The sequence below is a fragment of the Camelus ferus genome, chromosome 7 (genome assembly GCF_009834535.1).
Source record: "Camelus ferus isolate YT-003-E chromosome 7, BCGSAC_Cfer_1.0, whole genome shotgun sequence".
In the NCBI taxonomy this organism is placed as follows: domain Eukaryota; kingdom Metazoa; phylum Chordata; class Mammalia; order Artiodactyla; family Camelidae; genus Camelus; species Camelus ferus.
This window is the reverse complement of record NC_045702.1, coordinates 40,630,904-40,646,141: the sequence shown is the minus strand read 5'-3', so window position 1 is coordinate 40,646,141 and position 15,238 is coordinate 40,630,904. Positions and strand designations below refer to the sequence as shown.

Genomic DNA, 15,238 nt, shown 5'->3' with positions numbered 1-15,238 from the left:
CGAGGACGTGGGGGGAAAGCAGTCTGGGGGCTCCCCTGATACCTTTGCACCTTCGGGAAGGGAGCCCTTCCCAGGCCCTCTGCCTGCCCCCGAGATGCCCGATGGAAGCGCCACTTTCCCGTGTTGGGGAACTACATTTCCCAGGAGCCATTTCTGTCACCGCGCACTTCCCGCAAAGCCGGGCAGGACTGTGGCCGCCCTCCCTGGGCATCTCCCCTCCCGGGGCGCGCGAACCCGACGGGCTGGGCCGCCCCTCATTTTTCTGAAAGTCTCGGAGCTCCGGGACCCGACTAAGATGGCCTGGCTGCCGGACCCCATAACCAGTTCCAAGGTTTAGGTTCCACTTGGAAAGAACTTCCGCCGAAGGGAACCCAAGGGCTAAAAAGTTCTTGCCAGTCGAACTCTTAAGTCATGTTCGTCAGTGGGAAGTTCAGTCGTTGGGGTCGTTTTTTTTTTTTTTTTTTTTTTTTTTAAGTTCTCCTATTGCCTTGTCTCAGGGGAGTTTTCTGAGAACTCAGAAGCTGGGGAGGGCCTTGGCTCTCATCTGCGCTTACAGCGGAGATGAGGAGGAGGTGGGGACACGGTCTGGGATCATGGTGTGTGCAGATGTAGGGAGAGCACCTATTAATTACTCCTACACACCTGACGAGGCTGGCCACGTGCTGTGTGTTTTGTGTCCTTGCCGTGTCATGTTGGGTGGGGGCGATGGGCACTTGTCTGGCATTAAAAGACTCACACCAATGAAAAACAATGTTCTGAATGGGGGGAAAAGGAAGGGCTTTGGAATCAGAGGGAGCAGTTCAAATACCTGCTACTAGTTAGCAGGGTAAGTTTGGTTATGTAACTCACTGCCTGGATTTCCTTATAAATAATAAGGAAAACAGGAATAAGACCTACCCTTGTCAGATTTATAATGAGGATTAATAATAATGTGTGGGCAGGTCCCAGCCATTGTATCTGGCACCTAGTAGGCATTCAACATTGTCTCCTCCCCCCATCTCTGAAATACATTTGTTTTGAAAGTGTCTTTCTTTGCTTTTCAAAAATGTGTTTTTATTTAAAATGCAATGTGGCCTTACTTTATCTGCCCTGTTTTCATGACTAATTGACCTTGTACTCACCAAGTCCTGGCTGCACTCAGGATAGCAATGACACAACCTGTGAGGCTGACCACCGCCATCATTTCTTTTAAGCCTGGGCTACCAAGCAGAACCCTCCGAGAGCTTTCCTCATGCCTTTCCTTTCTTGAGTACAAATGAAATCCAACGGCCTCACCTGATATCCAAGGCTCCCCTGTAGCTTGACCCCAGCGTACCATCCCAGTCTCAATTCCAGTTTCTCTCACATGCTTTCCCCTGTTCCCACAGTGGCCCATTCCCAAGTCCCATGTCCTTCAAGAAGTCTCCAGTAGCTCCAGTTGGAATAACTGACTCACCGGTCTGTGGTCTGCTCATTGGCGCTCGTGTTATAGCTTATACGCCTGCCTGTCTCACCCACTAGACAGGCCCACAGAGCTGACGCCTGAACTGGGTGGGATCTTGGCAGTTCGTCTGGTTCACCTGGCCTCCTCTCCTGCCCACTTTTTATCTGGGCACACTTCTAAATGCTGAAAGCAGAGAGGAGTTGCCCATAGTCACTCAGATGGTCATGGAGAGCTGGGACTGCAGCCCAGGCTTTGCTCCTGGGCAGAGACCATGGACTACCCTCAGGGCTTGGCACAGGTGGGTACTGAGCGGTTATAACCAAGAGAGTTCCCGTCGTGGCGTGAGGTACTTTCTAGGTGCCTGTTCGTCTTCTCAAATCCTCACAACATGCCTGAAAGACAAGTATGATTATTCCCTTTCATGTAAGACTATCATGAGATGAGGAGGTGAAGAAGCTTGCCTAGGGTGAGCAGGTCAGATCATGTCACATGCTCAAAACCCTCCACGAGCTTCCTATTATAGTGAGAATAAAATCCAAGGGAAGGCCTCACCAGGGCCTACCAGGCTCTCTGTGACCCGGCTCCTGGCTACCCCTCGGAGCTCACCTTCCGCTACTGCCTCCTGTACCCTCTGCCCCTACCAGCTACATTGGCCTCCTCCAAGCATGGTCCCCGCTCAGGGAGAGTCATGACAGTCTCCTGGCAATGTTAGGGTCCCCCAGGTGGCTCTGCTGGCACCCTAGCCTTCAAGGTCTCCCTCCCCTGCAGTGTCCTGTCCCATCCTACTCTGCCACCTCTTTCAAGTGGTCGTGCCCTAGGCTTGTTGTTTTCATAATCTCAGTTCCCAGCATCCCATCATCCTCACTTCCAGCTCACCCCATTTAAGAGGCCAATATAAACTATTCTTCAGCCTCACTCCCATCTCCATTCCATTGTTCCTGCCAACTTTTCACAGTCCCTCAGCCCTCCTGTGACCTGCCCCGAGGCTTATCCACCCATCGTTGTAATCACGCCCCCAGTACCATGCTCAACTCCCTTGCCCTTCTCTCCTTCCATCATATTCCCCTGATTAAAAAATTCAGCTTGGCCTCTTCCCTGCCTGCACTGCAGAGCTGAATGGGGCTCTGGGAAAACTCATCACCATGCTGACGGTTTCACTTTACATTCATGGCCACGCATCTTGTGGGATGCCTCGGGGATGCCTGTTCACTCTTTCAAATCTTGGGTGACCACTTCACATCTCTCTCCCCGCACTCCAAAGCCCTATCCCCCTCTAATTTCACTGAGAAAATAGAAGCAGTCTTGAGAAAACTCCAGAAGGCTCTACCACTAGTTACTAACCCTTTTGGGCCTGAACCATTTGCTCCACCCTGCCTCCTGTTCTTAGGAATGAATTCTCCATAGGCCTGGGTGAGGCCAGCCCCTCCCGATGTGCCTGTCCCCTCTTGCATGCTTCAGGACACTGGTGCAATTAACATCATCTCTCTCTATTGTATCATACATTTTGCCTTCTCTACTGGGTTAGTCCTATCAAAGCATATATACACGTTCCTACAAATTCCATCTTGACCCCCAAAACCCTCCAGCTTCTAGTCTATTTTTCTTCTCCCTTTTAGAGTCAAATCCCATGAAAGGGCTATGTATGCTCTGAGTTTAATTCTCTCCCTGTTTTCTCAAACCCACTTTAATGAGGCTTTTGATCCCATCAATCCATGGAAACAACTTGTCAAGTTCATCAGTGACTTCTGATTTTCAGTCCTTACACTTATTGATCTAACAATTGTTTGCCTCAGTTGACTACAGCCTTCTTGGAAACTCATCTGCTTGACTTCTGGAGACCACCTCCTCTGCGTTTTCCTTCTATACCGATCTGGTCCCTCATCGTCAGGTTCCTGGCAGGTCCCCTCTCATTTCCTGAGCTGTGCATTCTGATGGGCTTAAAGACTTAGTGTCTGGTCCTCTTCTCTTCTCCACTCACTTCCCCGACACATCTGCCTGTTTTGTCAGTTCCAATACCATCGATATGCTGAAAATACCCAAATGTCTATCCTTAGCCAAGACTTCTCCTTGAACTCTTACATTCTTTCCAACTGCTTGTTTTAAATTTCCACTTGGATATCCAATAAACATCTCAACTTAACACATTCAAAGCTCAATTCCTGATTCCTTCTACCTTCTGCAATTTTTCCCGCTTTAATAAGTAGTGTTGCTAACTGTCTGGTTGCTTGGGCCAAAACCTTTGGAACCATTCCTGGCTTTTTTTTCCCTCTTGTGCACCCCACATGCAGTCCATCAGTAAACCTACAGGCTTTACCACACAGCACATAGGGAATGTAGCTGCTTCTTTCCACTTCTGCTGTAACCACCCTGGTCCAAGCCACCTCCATCTTTCATGTGAATTGTTCAGTAGCCTCCTAATCTTAATGCTTAATCCCCTGTCTCCTACAGTCTGTTCTCAACCTAGTAGCCAAGTGATCCTTTACAAATATAAATTAGTCTAGGATACTTCTTTTTTCAAATCCTCCAGTAGCCTCCCCATTTCACCGAAGCCAACAAGTCCTTTCTTTAGCAGGCTCTGGGCAACCTCTCTGACCTCATTTCCTGCCACTTTCCCCTGATTACTTGTCTCCAGCTGTACTGGCCTCCTTTTTCCTGCCACAGGGCCTTTGCACTTGTTGTCATTTTCCTAGAACACTCTACCCACAAGTGTCTGCATGGTCTGCATTCTCAGTTCCCTCACGTCTTCGCTCAAATGTCACTGAATCATGAAGCCTTTCCTGATCACCTTTTATAAAGTGGCAACCCTTTCCTGCACCCCCTCTTGACCCTCTCTGTCTCCTGACTCTGCTGTATTTTTTTTCCCATAGCATATTCTACTTGTTGTCTTCTCCCTGATAGAAGGTAAGCTCCATGAGGGCCAGCACTTTGATCTGTTCACTCCTCTGCCTCTAGCAGATGAACTAGTGGACTAGTGGTTCTTTCATTTCATGGATGGGGAAACCAGAAGACAGGAGTGAGCACATGGATGATGCTTAATAAATAGCTGACTGTCTCAAATAGCATCCTTTCTCTTTGTCTCCTCCCTTCCTGTTTTCTTCATCTCCACAATAGTGCATATTAGCAGCTTCCATACTGTACATTTACCCCTTTGTTTATGGTTTGTGTCCCTGACAGAATGTCAGTTCCATGAGGGCAGGGCTTGGGCTTATTCCTTCTATATTTCCTGCATCTGGAACAGAGCCTGGTGCATAGTAGGTGCATGACTGGTGTTTTTTGAGTGAATGATGGAACTGAGGACTGGCTGATTCCTGAGGGCATCCTCGTCCAGTGTGCACCACAGTCCTGGAGAATTTGTTACGCGTGCTAAGACTTGCTGATCTGAACTGTTGACAAACATCTGGAGTTACATCAAGAGCAGACAGGGACCCTCGTTATAGAGGTTTCCACATCACTTTGGTGGGAAAGCCATGGCTAAGATGAAATGCAGGTGCCTCTTGAATCCCACCCCTCCTTCCAGCTGACTCTCCCTAATGCACCCAGGCATGTCCCTACCTTTCCCCCAGCATGTACGCTCATTTCTTTCTGTTCCCTCATCCCTAAGACTTCCTTTTCATTCTCTTTGGTTCAAGGTTGTGTTCATACATCTTGTTTTGCAAATTCTTCTTACCCCAATTCATGGCAGGCAGCAGCTTCTGTCTTGTTTTCCCAGCACTGACAAGTTTCTGTAAAATTCTGAACACAAAGTCTAGGGGAGCCCTTGAGGCTTGGCTAGCACTGGGGTCTGGATCCATCAAGAGCCAGGAGTTCCGTTAGTGCCAGGCTGAGCTGTGTGTGAGGCATCCCCTCATCCTCCGCCCTTGAGTGATCACCGCGATCTGGTAAGATGGGCAGGCCACAGCTGCTGTGGTTGTTTTCAAATGGAGAACCCAGGCTCTTCGGGGAACAGCACTTCCCACAGCTGGGCCTCCTGGGAGTTCAGGTCCAGGTGAGGGAAAGTGGCTGCTGGGGCACAGCAACATGTTACCACGTACTTCATGTGGGTCTGAGTCCTGGCCTCATCGCCTTGCAGCCTGGGATGGTCAGAACTCCTGCAGTATGAGTCCACTGTTTCATGTTGGGCAAATCAACCCTGGCATCCCCTCTGAGCAAAGAAGGGAATGAACATTGTCATTTCACTTATGTTTCTCCGTTTGTTTATTTTTAAAGCTTTATGTTCTGTGGCCCCAACTCTAGGCCAAATCCAAGGCTCCCCAGCCAGCTTGGGGCAAGACTTTTACTGGGTTTTTACTTTCTTTATCTATGAAACGCGCTGACTGCTGCAGCCTGAGCTCAGCCCACAGGGGATTGTAAGATTCGGAATAATAATTGTGAAGATGTTGTCAAATGTAAAGGTTATATAAAAACAAATTCTCAAGTCAGTTTTTGGTCTTCCCAATATCCTGTGAAGAAGGCAGGGTAAGATGATCGTCATGAACATCAACATTTTGTTTATACTCTGTGTCAGAGAGCGGAAGGTTTTGATTTAAAATGGTAAATAATGAGTCAGAGTTCTTCCCACAGGGCTTAAAGAAGACGTGTATGACCATGGACCAGGAACGCCCACGCTCTAACCTCAGCATAAACAGCAGAAATGATCTCCGAAAGGTTTTGCATCTTGAATTTCTCTACAAGGAGAACAAGGTACATGCCTTTAAGGTGTGATATGGTGTTCTGGAACTGAGTTTGACAATGTCAGAGCACTCATGAGCCCTGCCAAACCATCAGAGACCCATCGCGGGAGGCTTCCCATACCGTGGCCAGGAGAAACAGACCCAGCTGAGGGTGGACAAATCCCAGCTGTGTGTGGGGTTTCCAGCCTCTGGCGGCCCTGCCCCACTGGCATAGTGAGCTTGCGCGGCTGTGAAGCTCATTTTGAACCCGAGTCTGTAACAGTTATTCCTGGTGCCCCCGTCCACCCCCGTGAGGCTATTTTTAGTAAAAGCGTACTTAAAAATGTAGCATTCACTTGTACTAAAATTTTCCATTCTCTGCCTGCATAAGGTTTTCCTTCTTCGGTTCTGAGTAATACCTTTTTCTTAAGGCCACTGTGATGTTTAATTCAGGCAGATGCGGGCTTGGGTTCAGTTAACCCTGGTGCATTGGAGTTGAGATAGCAAATGGAAACAGGCACCTCCTTGGGTGGTGGTGTGGATACTTCTCTGATCCCCCAACCCCCTAGCCTCGATCTGATCTCCCATCTTCTCTTAAAAGCCTTCAGGGTACCCTGTACTTTTCATTTGCTGTACTTATTAGGCTTAACAATAGAATGTGTGGTTTTTTAATTAGGATCTGCCTCCCTCACTACCTTGGACGCTGCCAGGGATACTATCGTACCCCGTACTTAAATGTTGCCTGATGACATAGTAAATAGCCAGTATGTTTTTGTGGAATATATGAATGAATGAATGAGTGAACGAAGCTACCATTTTGACTTAATTGTTCTTTCTGTTAGGTAGAGAGAATCTTACAATTTAATTCAGAAATAAGCTCTCTAGCAGATGTTGCCTTGTGGGAGGATACCTCGTCAGAGCTGGAAAGAACCTAATGATCATGTAGTTCAGCATTTGTCAGATGGCAGCCGGGTGAAGTCCTACCATTGGCTCAGTAAAGACCTTTGTTCTCTGGGTCCTGGGATGACACTTGGGCCCCTCCATGTCCTGTATGCACTCGGCTGAAGTTCTTTAGGAGGAAGACTGTTGCCCCAGGCAGCAGACACTCAGTGATCCTCTATTTGCTGTCTTTAAGGCTGGAGAATGGACTGTACATTTTAGAAAGCTTTTCCACAGAGAGTGAAACAGTTAACAAGAAAATTCAAATAACCATTGAGGTACAGTGGGATTTTTATGTAAATGTACCTTTACCTAATTTCCAAGAAGTATCTTTGCCGTTTAAGTTATTTTTATTTCTCCATCATAATATAGTCTTTCGAAAGCAACTGTTAATACTTAAGATATTTTCATTAGATCTTGATAAGTGCACTGATTATTTGATTTATATAGTAGTTATTAGCTGTTATACAATGAATTAGAGCTTATATTTTATAGGAAAATATACTCATTAATCTATCCATGGCATTATAATTTTGACATTCACTCAGCACAAAGCTAGAATGATTCCGGGAAAGCCTTGCAATTTAGTGTTAATTCCAGTAACTTGTTTTTTTCCTATTAAATGTGCAATAGATAAAAATGCCTATGTAAAACTGAGGTTTTGAAAAATTAAATATATTTGAAAAATATATCTAGATTCATATGAAGGCTGTATCTATTATGAGCAAAGTGATATGAAAAGCCACAAAGTATAGGTCAGGTATCTAGGGCCCTAAATCTCTCATATTGGAAGAAAAAACAAGATTGAAGTAAATTATATAATGTCCCCCTGCCAACTCTCTTCCTTGTACATGTCATTAAACTTAGACAAAATAGTTCTTTTTAGGTCCCATTCTAAAAATAAATAAATAAACTGTTCCCAGATTTTAACTGCCCGAGAAATCTGTTGAATTTGGTTATAACCCACTGAGCTGTGGGTCTTGGTCCCAGAGAAGAGGGGAGAAGGAATGGCTTTACCCAAGGGTCCCCTGCATGCCAGGCTCTTTGTCAGGTGCCTTACCACTCTGACTGCGGACTCACCACATGCCCCATGCCTGGCCACAGTCCCAAAGCGCCTGTATGTACCAGTCTGGTGGGATGCGGACTGACACGCGGTCCAGTCCTTGCGGCCAGCCTATGGATTGCTACTTGGATAACTGTGTCTACCCAAATGACCTAGGAGAATTTCTAAAAGAAATCAGCGCTCTAATCTTTGCAATTCTGGCTTAGTAAGACTCAGAAGGACCTAAGAATCTGTCTTTTAAAAAAAAACTCCAAAAAGTAGTACTTAGTGCCATCAGGGTTGGGAAATACTGATACCATTTGTTCCTAAAATCTATCTTTGAAGAGTTTCTTTTTATCTTTTTTAAGGATTGGGATATAAACGAAGTCAGTCTTGCCTGCCTGCCTCTCTGTGTTCTTTGTAGTAACACTCTGCTGCATCGTCTCTGTAATCCCTTGTGTCCAGCGTTAAATGTAGAATACACAAACTAAGAAATCATTCAAGTCCCAAATATTTACAAACGTGTAGAGTTATCAAACCTAAAGACTTAATTTTTTTAATGAAAGGATATATATATATATCCTTTATAATATTTATAATATATTATATATATATGTATTATAAAGTTGTTCCCAGGAATAAAAACCAAGAAGAAATTTGCTTGGGTATTCCTCTGTTCATATCACATTTTATTACATTTTATTTATCAAGTGATTATGAATCACTTGACTCATGCACTGGATGCTAGTTCATTTAGGGTACAGATTTTTATTTTCATCTCTGTGTTGCTACCTAACACAGTACCCAACATGTAAAAGGTGGTCAGTGAACATTTGCTGAAAGAATCTATGAATGAGTGAGAAGGTGATAAACTTATGTCAAACAATTAGAATAGCTGTCTTTTCAACCCTTCCCCTGAAGCAATACATAAAATTAATGATTTTTCATTCTTCCAAATAATAGGCAAAGGAAAATCCTCTAAAAACAAACCTTGAACTCATTACCAGATATTTTCTGGATCAGTTTGGAAATACTGCTAACAATTTCACTCAAGAAACTCTAATCCCTGCACTCTCACTTCCAAAGAAAAATAACAAATTACCATTGAGATGCTCAGAGACCACGCTGGTAAATATATATGACCTTGCAGATGAAGATACAAGCTGGAGAACATCACTGTCAGAAACAAGCAAAGCCAGGTAACTCTTCTCATTTTTACTGTAGATTAGTTTCTTATTGCTGCTGAAACAAATTACTATAAACTCAATGGTTCTAATAGTCAGGGTTCTCCAGAAAAACAAAACCAACAGGAACCAATAGGATATATGTATATGTGTATATATATATATGTTTTTATATATATGTGTGTAAGTATATATGTGTATGTAAATATTGTATGTATAAATAAAGAGATTTATTTTAAGAAATTGGTTCACATGATTGTAGGGGCTGGCAAGTCTGAAATCTGTAGAGCTGACTGGGATGCTGGAAATTCAGGTGGGATTTCTGTGTTACAGTCTTGAGGCAGAATTACTTCTTGGGAAACCTTTGTTTTTGCTCCCAAGGGCTTCAACTGATTGAACGAGACCCACCCACTTTATCTAGGGTAATCTCCTTTACTTGAAGTCAACTGATTGTAGATATTAATCACATCTTAAAAATATCTTCATGGCAACATCTAGACTAGCGTTTGACCAAACAATCAGGCACCATAGCCTAGCCAAGTTGACATATAAAATTTAACCATCATGATGTCTTAAAGCAACACCAATTTACTGTCTTACAGTCCTAGAGGTCAGAAGTCCAAAATTGGTCTCACTGGGCTAGTGGCAAGGTGTCAGGAGAGCTGGTTCTTTCTAGAGCCTTTGAGGGGAGAATCTATTTCCTTTTTTCAGGTTCTAGAGACTGCCTACATTCTTTGGCTTGTGCCCGCTTCCTCCATCTTCAAAGCATATGACTACAACCTCTGCTTCTGTTGTCACATCTACTACTGACTCTTATCCTCCTATCTCCCTCTAATCTGGACCCTTGTGATTGCACTGGGCCCACCCAGTCAATCTTGGGTAACCTGCCCATCGCAAGATTCTTAACTTAATCATGTCTGCAAAGTCCCTCTTGCCATGTAAGGTAACATATTCACAGGTTCCAGGGATTAGGACGTGGGCATGTTTGGGAAGCCATTACTCAGCCTCCCACACTCTGCACTTTAAGAATCCCTGTCATGATGGAGCACGTTATTTTTCTCTAGAGGTCAGGGGAATGGACCGCTTTGTGACAGAGGATACTTAATGATTTCAAAATGTTTAATTTAAAGTCCATGATTTATAAGGTTCAGGGGCTTGCTTTGTTTGCATTTTCTTAAAAAAAATAGAACTCTAAAAGGCCATGAAACACTGATTTTGTGTCTTGTTTCCTGGTCTCATTTTATAGGCCAGACTTGCCCTAATACAAAGGTATTTTTATATTCTTTACCTTTAATGATAAAGCACTGACTGGTTAGACATCACCACAGATTTGTGAATGCCTGTTGAATGTGGATTTTATTATCATTGCTAATGATTCCTTTTGAAGAGTCTGTTTTCATGTCCTGCCCTCTTTTGCAGACAGGACAATCTTCATGGGGATGTACTTGGTAATTTTGCATCGTCCAAAAGGCCCTCACACAGAAGTAAGCCCGTGCAGACTGTCCCAGCTGAAAGCCCCCCTGTGGCTCCTGCTTGGGAGAAGATGGACAAGCTGCAGCTGTCAGAGCCTTCCTTGGACACAAAAAGGATGGGAGAGAAGATCAGGCCAAAGTCTGGCCTGATTGTCCGAGGCATGATGGCCGGTCCCATCGCCAGCTCCTCACAGGTGGGGTTGGTGCTCTTACTGTTATCATGACCATGGAAAGCGAGAACCGGACAAGGCTTAAGGGGCTGTCTGGGTTTATTTGGGGTACCCCACAAGACGGGAGGATCTGTGTGGTGGGATGGGAAGAACACCCGCCTTTTTTATTCCTTCCTGGCTCTACTGTCAACTCCCCGCGGGACCATGGGCAGCCTCATCACCTCCCCTGCGCTCACCTTAACCCATCTTGTCAACCAGGTGGTTGCCATGGTTTTATATTCCTTTGCCAAGTGAGAACACATCTACCCAGCTTTATGTTTGCAGTACAGGAATGGGGGACCCATCCACATCTAGAGAACATCTTTTTTTATTTTTAAAAACATGATAGTCAAAAGGGAAAGAGGAATCCCAATCCTTACACTTTTGTTTTGCTTTTAAAAAATTCTAAAAATTTAACACTGATGTTTTATAGTCTCCCTTAAGGAGGGGCTGTGGCAGGGAGACTAAACCAGATGAGAGAGTGAACGTAAAAGGGGTTTGTAAAATAAAAGAGAAACCGAAAAACAAAGGAAAATCAAACACCAAACTTCAACTCTGTAGTAGCAGTCAAATCAGGCAGCCTAAGCAAACCAAAAATGGGAGCCTAAACAAGCCAAAAATAGTTCATCTGGGTCCAGGACTGGTCACCCCCACTCTTACGTGCTACATGTTTAGATGTGGGTGTGACTGTTGAGGCCAGCACTGTTCTCCCAATTCATTTGGAGTTTTGGCAAGCAGTGGACCCTCTCCCTGCCTCTGCCTATATCTGGTGAGATTTTTGGACAAGGTCTTTATTTCTCTTGGCCGTGGTGTTGTTTGTTAGGTTAGGTATCCTAAGGTCCCTTCGAGATCTGGAATTTCATGGCTTGGAGCTGGTCATGCATTTGGAAAAGTATTTTAATCGTCTTTTCAGAAAACTAGGAGTATTCTTTAAATACTGCACCAAAGCTAGACAAGTTGTAGTTTCGTAAAGTGGAATCTGACACCATGCCAATGAACTTTTTGTACTTTATCAGTTTCTATTGATTTGTCTTGCACTTTGGATGAATCTTTTACCACTGCATGATTTTGTAACATAATGCACTGGTCATTTGGAAATTATTGGTTTACTAGGTTATGTAGATCTTCCGAATGTTGACACATTTCATTATACAAAAACAAAACAAAACAAAACAAAACCCCAAAACCCCTAAAGAAAACACATTTCTTGATGTTACTCATCAGAAAGTTTTTAAGTATTGGAAGCTCTCAAGTTCACAGTGGCAAAGACAAGTTTCCCCAAATTCTACTTTTTACCTGACAACATGTATTTGATCACTGACAACAGTAGATCAATTGTTTCCCTTGACATGACAGGTTCAATTTATTTTCAAGACAATGTCTGCCAGAGACTCAAGTCTGAATAACCATAGTTCGTCTATCAGTTGTTCCATGAAAAAAATATCGAGTTCAGCTCACAACTCAGATGGTTGGTTGCATAAGTGCTTTTCCTGGAGACAACAGTCATCCTCTGCATCCCACAGAACGTTCATATCTACCTCCCATTTTGTCACACAGACTATTAAAGAGATGTATAACATAGGGTCAAGATTGAATATATTTAATATTTTTTATGTTCCACCAAGGACATTCTTAAGTGAAATTAACATTTTACTTATTTATTTTTATTGCAAGTTGTGCTGAATACCTTAAGTACTAGTAAATTTTGGTGCTGCTGCCTTGATTCCTGCCAAGGGCCAGCAGGTTTTCCCACCAATGCTTTTATACCATCACTGCAAATGCTGACCCAGTGAAAAAAAGCAAATCATGTTGTATTATTACTATGAAAATAGTTTCGATCTCCCTGAAAGGGTTTGGGGACAGACCCCTAAGGTCTGTGGGTCACACTTTGGAAACTGGTGGACCAGATGAATGCGAGGGTCCTGTCCTGCCATGACTTTCTGATCATCAGGTCCATGCCGTTCAGACCCCTTCCTAACTGGGGTGTGAGGGAGATGACTTGGACCTGCCTCACTGCCAAGAGATTGCCGCAGACTTCTCCCAACAGGGGAAATGATTGTTCTCGGAGGGGTTCTTTTCTCCTGGGGTATCGTAATCCCCTGAGGAACATTGAAGTAGAAGTTTTCTGGTGTTCTGCGGGCCTTTGATTACGTTGGCCATGCTTACCGTTTGCTCAAGAAGAAAGAGCAAGGTTTTCTGGATATTGCATCATTTTTCACTGCCAGACCAGCTCTGCACTTTTGAAGGATGAGTAAGAGCCTGAGTGCCCTGCCCTTGGCCGGAAGTTTGGGTCCCCTTGGGAATGGTGACTAATGTTTCCCTCACTCTGGGGCAAGGGATGCCCTGGGTGGCTTTTGGAGGAGGTTTAGAGTGCCTAGTAATTTCCACTAGGTGGGAACATGACAGAATTAGCTGTTCTTTTTCCGGCACAGGCTTTACCATTTGGCTCAGGATTATTTCTGGAAATGCGGAGAGGTCCAGAATTTTAAACCCAGGAAAAGCCCAGCAGGTGTATTTTGTCCCCTCCCTCTACTCCTCCACTTCAGATTGGTAACAACGTTGAGTTCCCATTTCATCGGTTAATGATGGATAGTGAGAGAGGTTATTTCAGTTGACTCCCCTGGAATTCCTTCATTTCAAAAAGTAAGGAAATCTTGAGTGCTTACTAGGTATAGGTCACTGAACTGGGAGCTCTGTGGACACCAGAGAATGAAGAATAGCCTCCACCATCTGGTCTACCTGGCAGGAGGGGTTTAAGGCCATACGTAAGTGGGAGCAGGGGCAAAGATACATAGCAGTAGCTAATATTTGTTGGCTGCTGTGACGGGTCTGGCTCTGTGTTAGTGCCTTACATGGGTCTCTTCTTTAGTCCTCACCATGGTCTTGCAGAAGATAGACACTGCAGGTCCCCAATCCCTCATCCAAAATCTTTAGGCCAAATGTGTTTTGGAATTTAGATTTAAAAAAAAAATTTGCAGAAAGAAATATGGTACATAAAGCACAGACCACTGAACGCCTGCAGGAGGGTCTGGAGTTGCACCCTATAGGCAAAACATTTCTGCAGCAAAATATATGAATATTCAGAGTCTTAAAAAAAAGGACTGTAAGCAACCTCATAACAATTGAAAAAGAATTTTCCACAGGATTCCGAGAGAAACGTTCACTTTTAGAGATTTTGGGAGTTAGAAATTACACATAGTGGATTGTGAACAGGTTATATTACTGGTGGGGGAAGTGAGGGACAAAGGTCAGTGATTTTACCACAGGGGATGTGATGCAGGAATTAGAACACAGGTCTGACCCCCGGAGCTGTGGCCTTACCTACAGCTGGAACCTGCTCTCTGTAAGTGGTGTGCGCGGAGGGCCGAGGCGGACTGTTGGGGTTCATGCCGTTGGGGTGCCCTGGAAGCATTACAGAAGTGGTAGCCCTTGAGGCTCTCCTCAAAGGGTAGGTAGGATTTTACGAGAAGGAATTGGGGATGGGGAAGGACATTCCTGGCGGAGGGAGCATCATGGGTAAGCGCTTGAAATGGGGTCTTTTCCCACCTCCTGCCGGGGGAGCCTCACTGCTTTGTCCTTGCGCCTTTCAGGATTCCCTCCACAAACGCTCCATGAAGCGGTCCCCGGCCTTTAGCAGCCGGGCCCAGGCGCAGGAGGAAGGGAGCCCACCAGTGCCCGAGCTCTCAGCTCACACCCCACCCTGTCCCGCCCCGCAGGAGGGCCGGGCTGCAGGCACCGGATCCACCCCCAGGAGCCCCCTGGACCCGCTCAGTCAGCTGACCTCGGAAAAGCGGAGAACCTCGCCCAGCAGCCCACCTCACCTGCCAGGCAAAGGGCTGCCCCAGAGGGGGCGTGGCAGGTGGCGAGATCTTTTAGAGGACAGCCCAGCCGTGGACTGCGGCCCAGAAGCAGACAGGACCGCCTTGAAGTTCTCCTTCTTTGGTGGGAGTGCCCGAACGAGCCAGGAGAGCCCGGAAAGAGCGTTCAAACGGCAGGGGAGCCAGCCCCCCGCCCTCAGGTGAGTGTGCTGTGCCCAGGTGATGGTTTTTCCAACTGTCCAGTCCTGAGTGGCTCCTTGGGCTCTCAGAGCAAGACTGTGAATTAGGGAAGGTGGTGATGGTGGTCACTGTAGGTCACCCAGAGCCCACACACCCAGAAGCCTTGGGGAGGTTTCTTTGACCTTCCTTGTTTCTCGGTGGTCAGGCTGATGTGGTACAAGAAGTGTATGGAGGCTGGATGTATGGTGGTGAGTCAGCTCCCACAAGCCTCCTTTGGAAATTGTTTTTAACCCTATTCTAACTTCGCTTTTATTCTTTCACA

At 45.3% G+C, this 15,238-nt stretch overlaps 1 protein-coding gene across 4 annotated transcripts in view; it reads left to right on the top strand.

Moving 5' to 3' along the window:
* MINDY4 (MINDY lysine 48 deubiquitinase 4) overlaps positions 1-15,238 on the top strand; it is a 98,462-nt gene that overhangs the window by 198 nt on the left and 83,026 nt on the right. For 2 of the 4 annotated variants that reach the window (XM_006187733.3, XM_032483766.1), the window contains exons 2-5: positions 5,984-6,103; positions 9,017-9,252; positions 10,657-10,903; positions 14,509-14,936. In XM_006187733.3, coding sequence (XP_006187795.2) covers positions 5,984-6,103; positions 9,017-9,252; positions 10,657-10,903; positions 14,509-14,936 — 1,031 coding nt within the window. The remainder of the gene's footprint in view (positions 1-5,983; positions 6,104-9,016; positions 9,253-10,656; positions 10,904-14,508; positions 14,937-15,238) is intronic. The other 2 variants (XM_032483768.1, XM_032483767.1) reach the window with 2 other exon arrangements.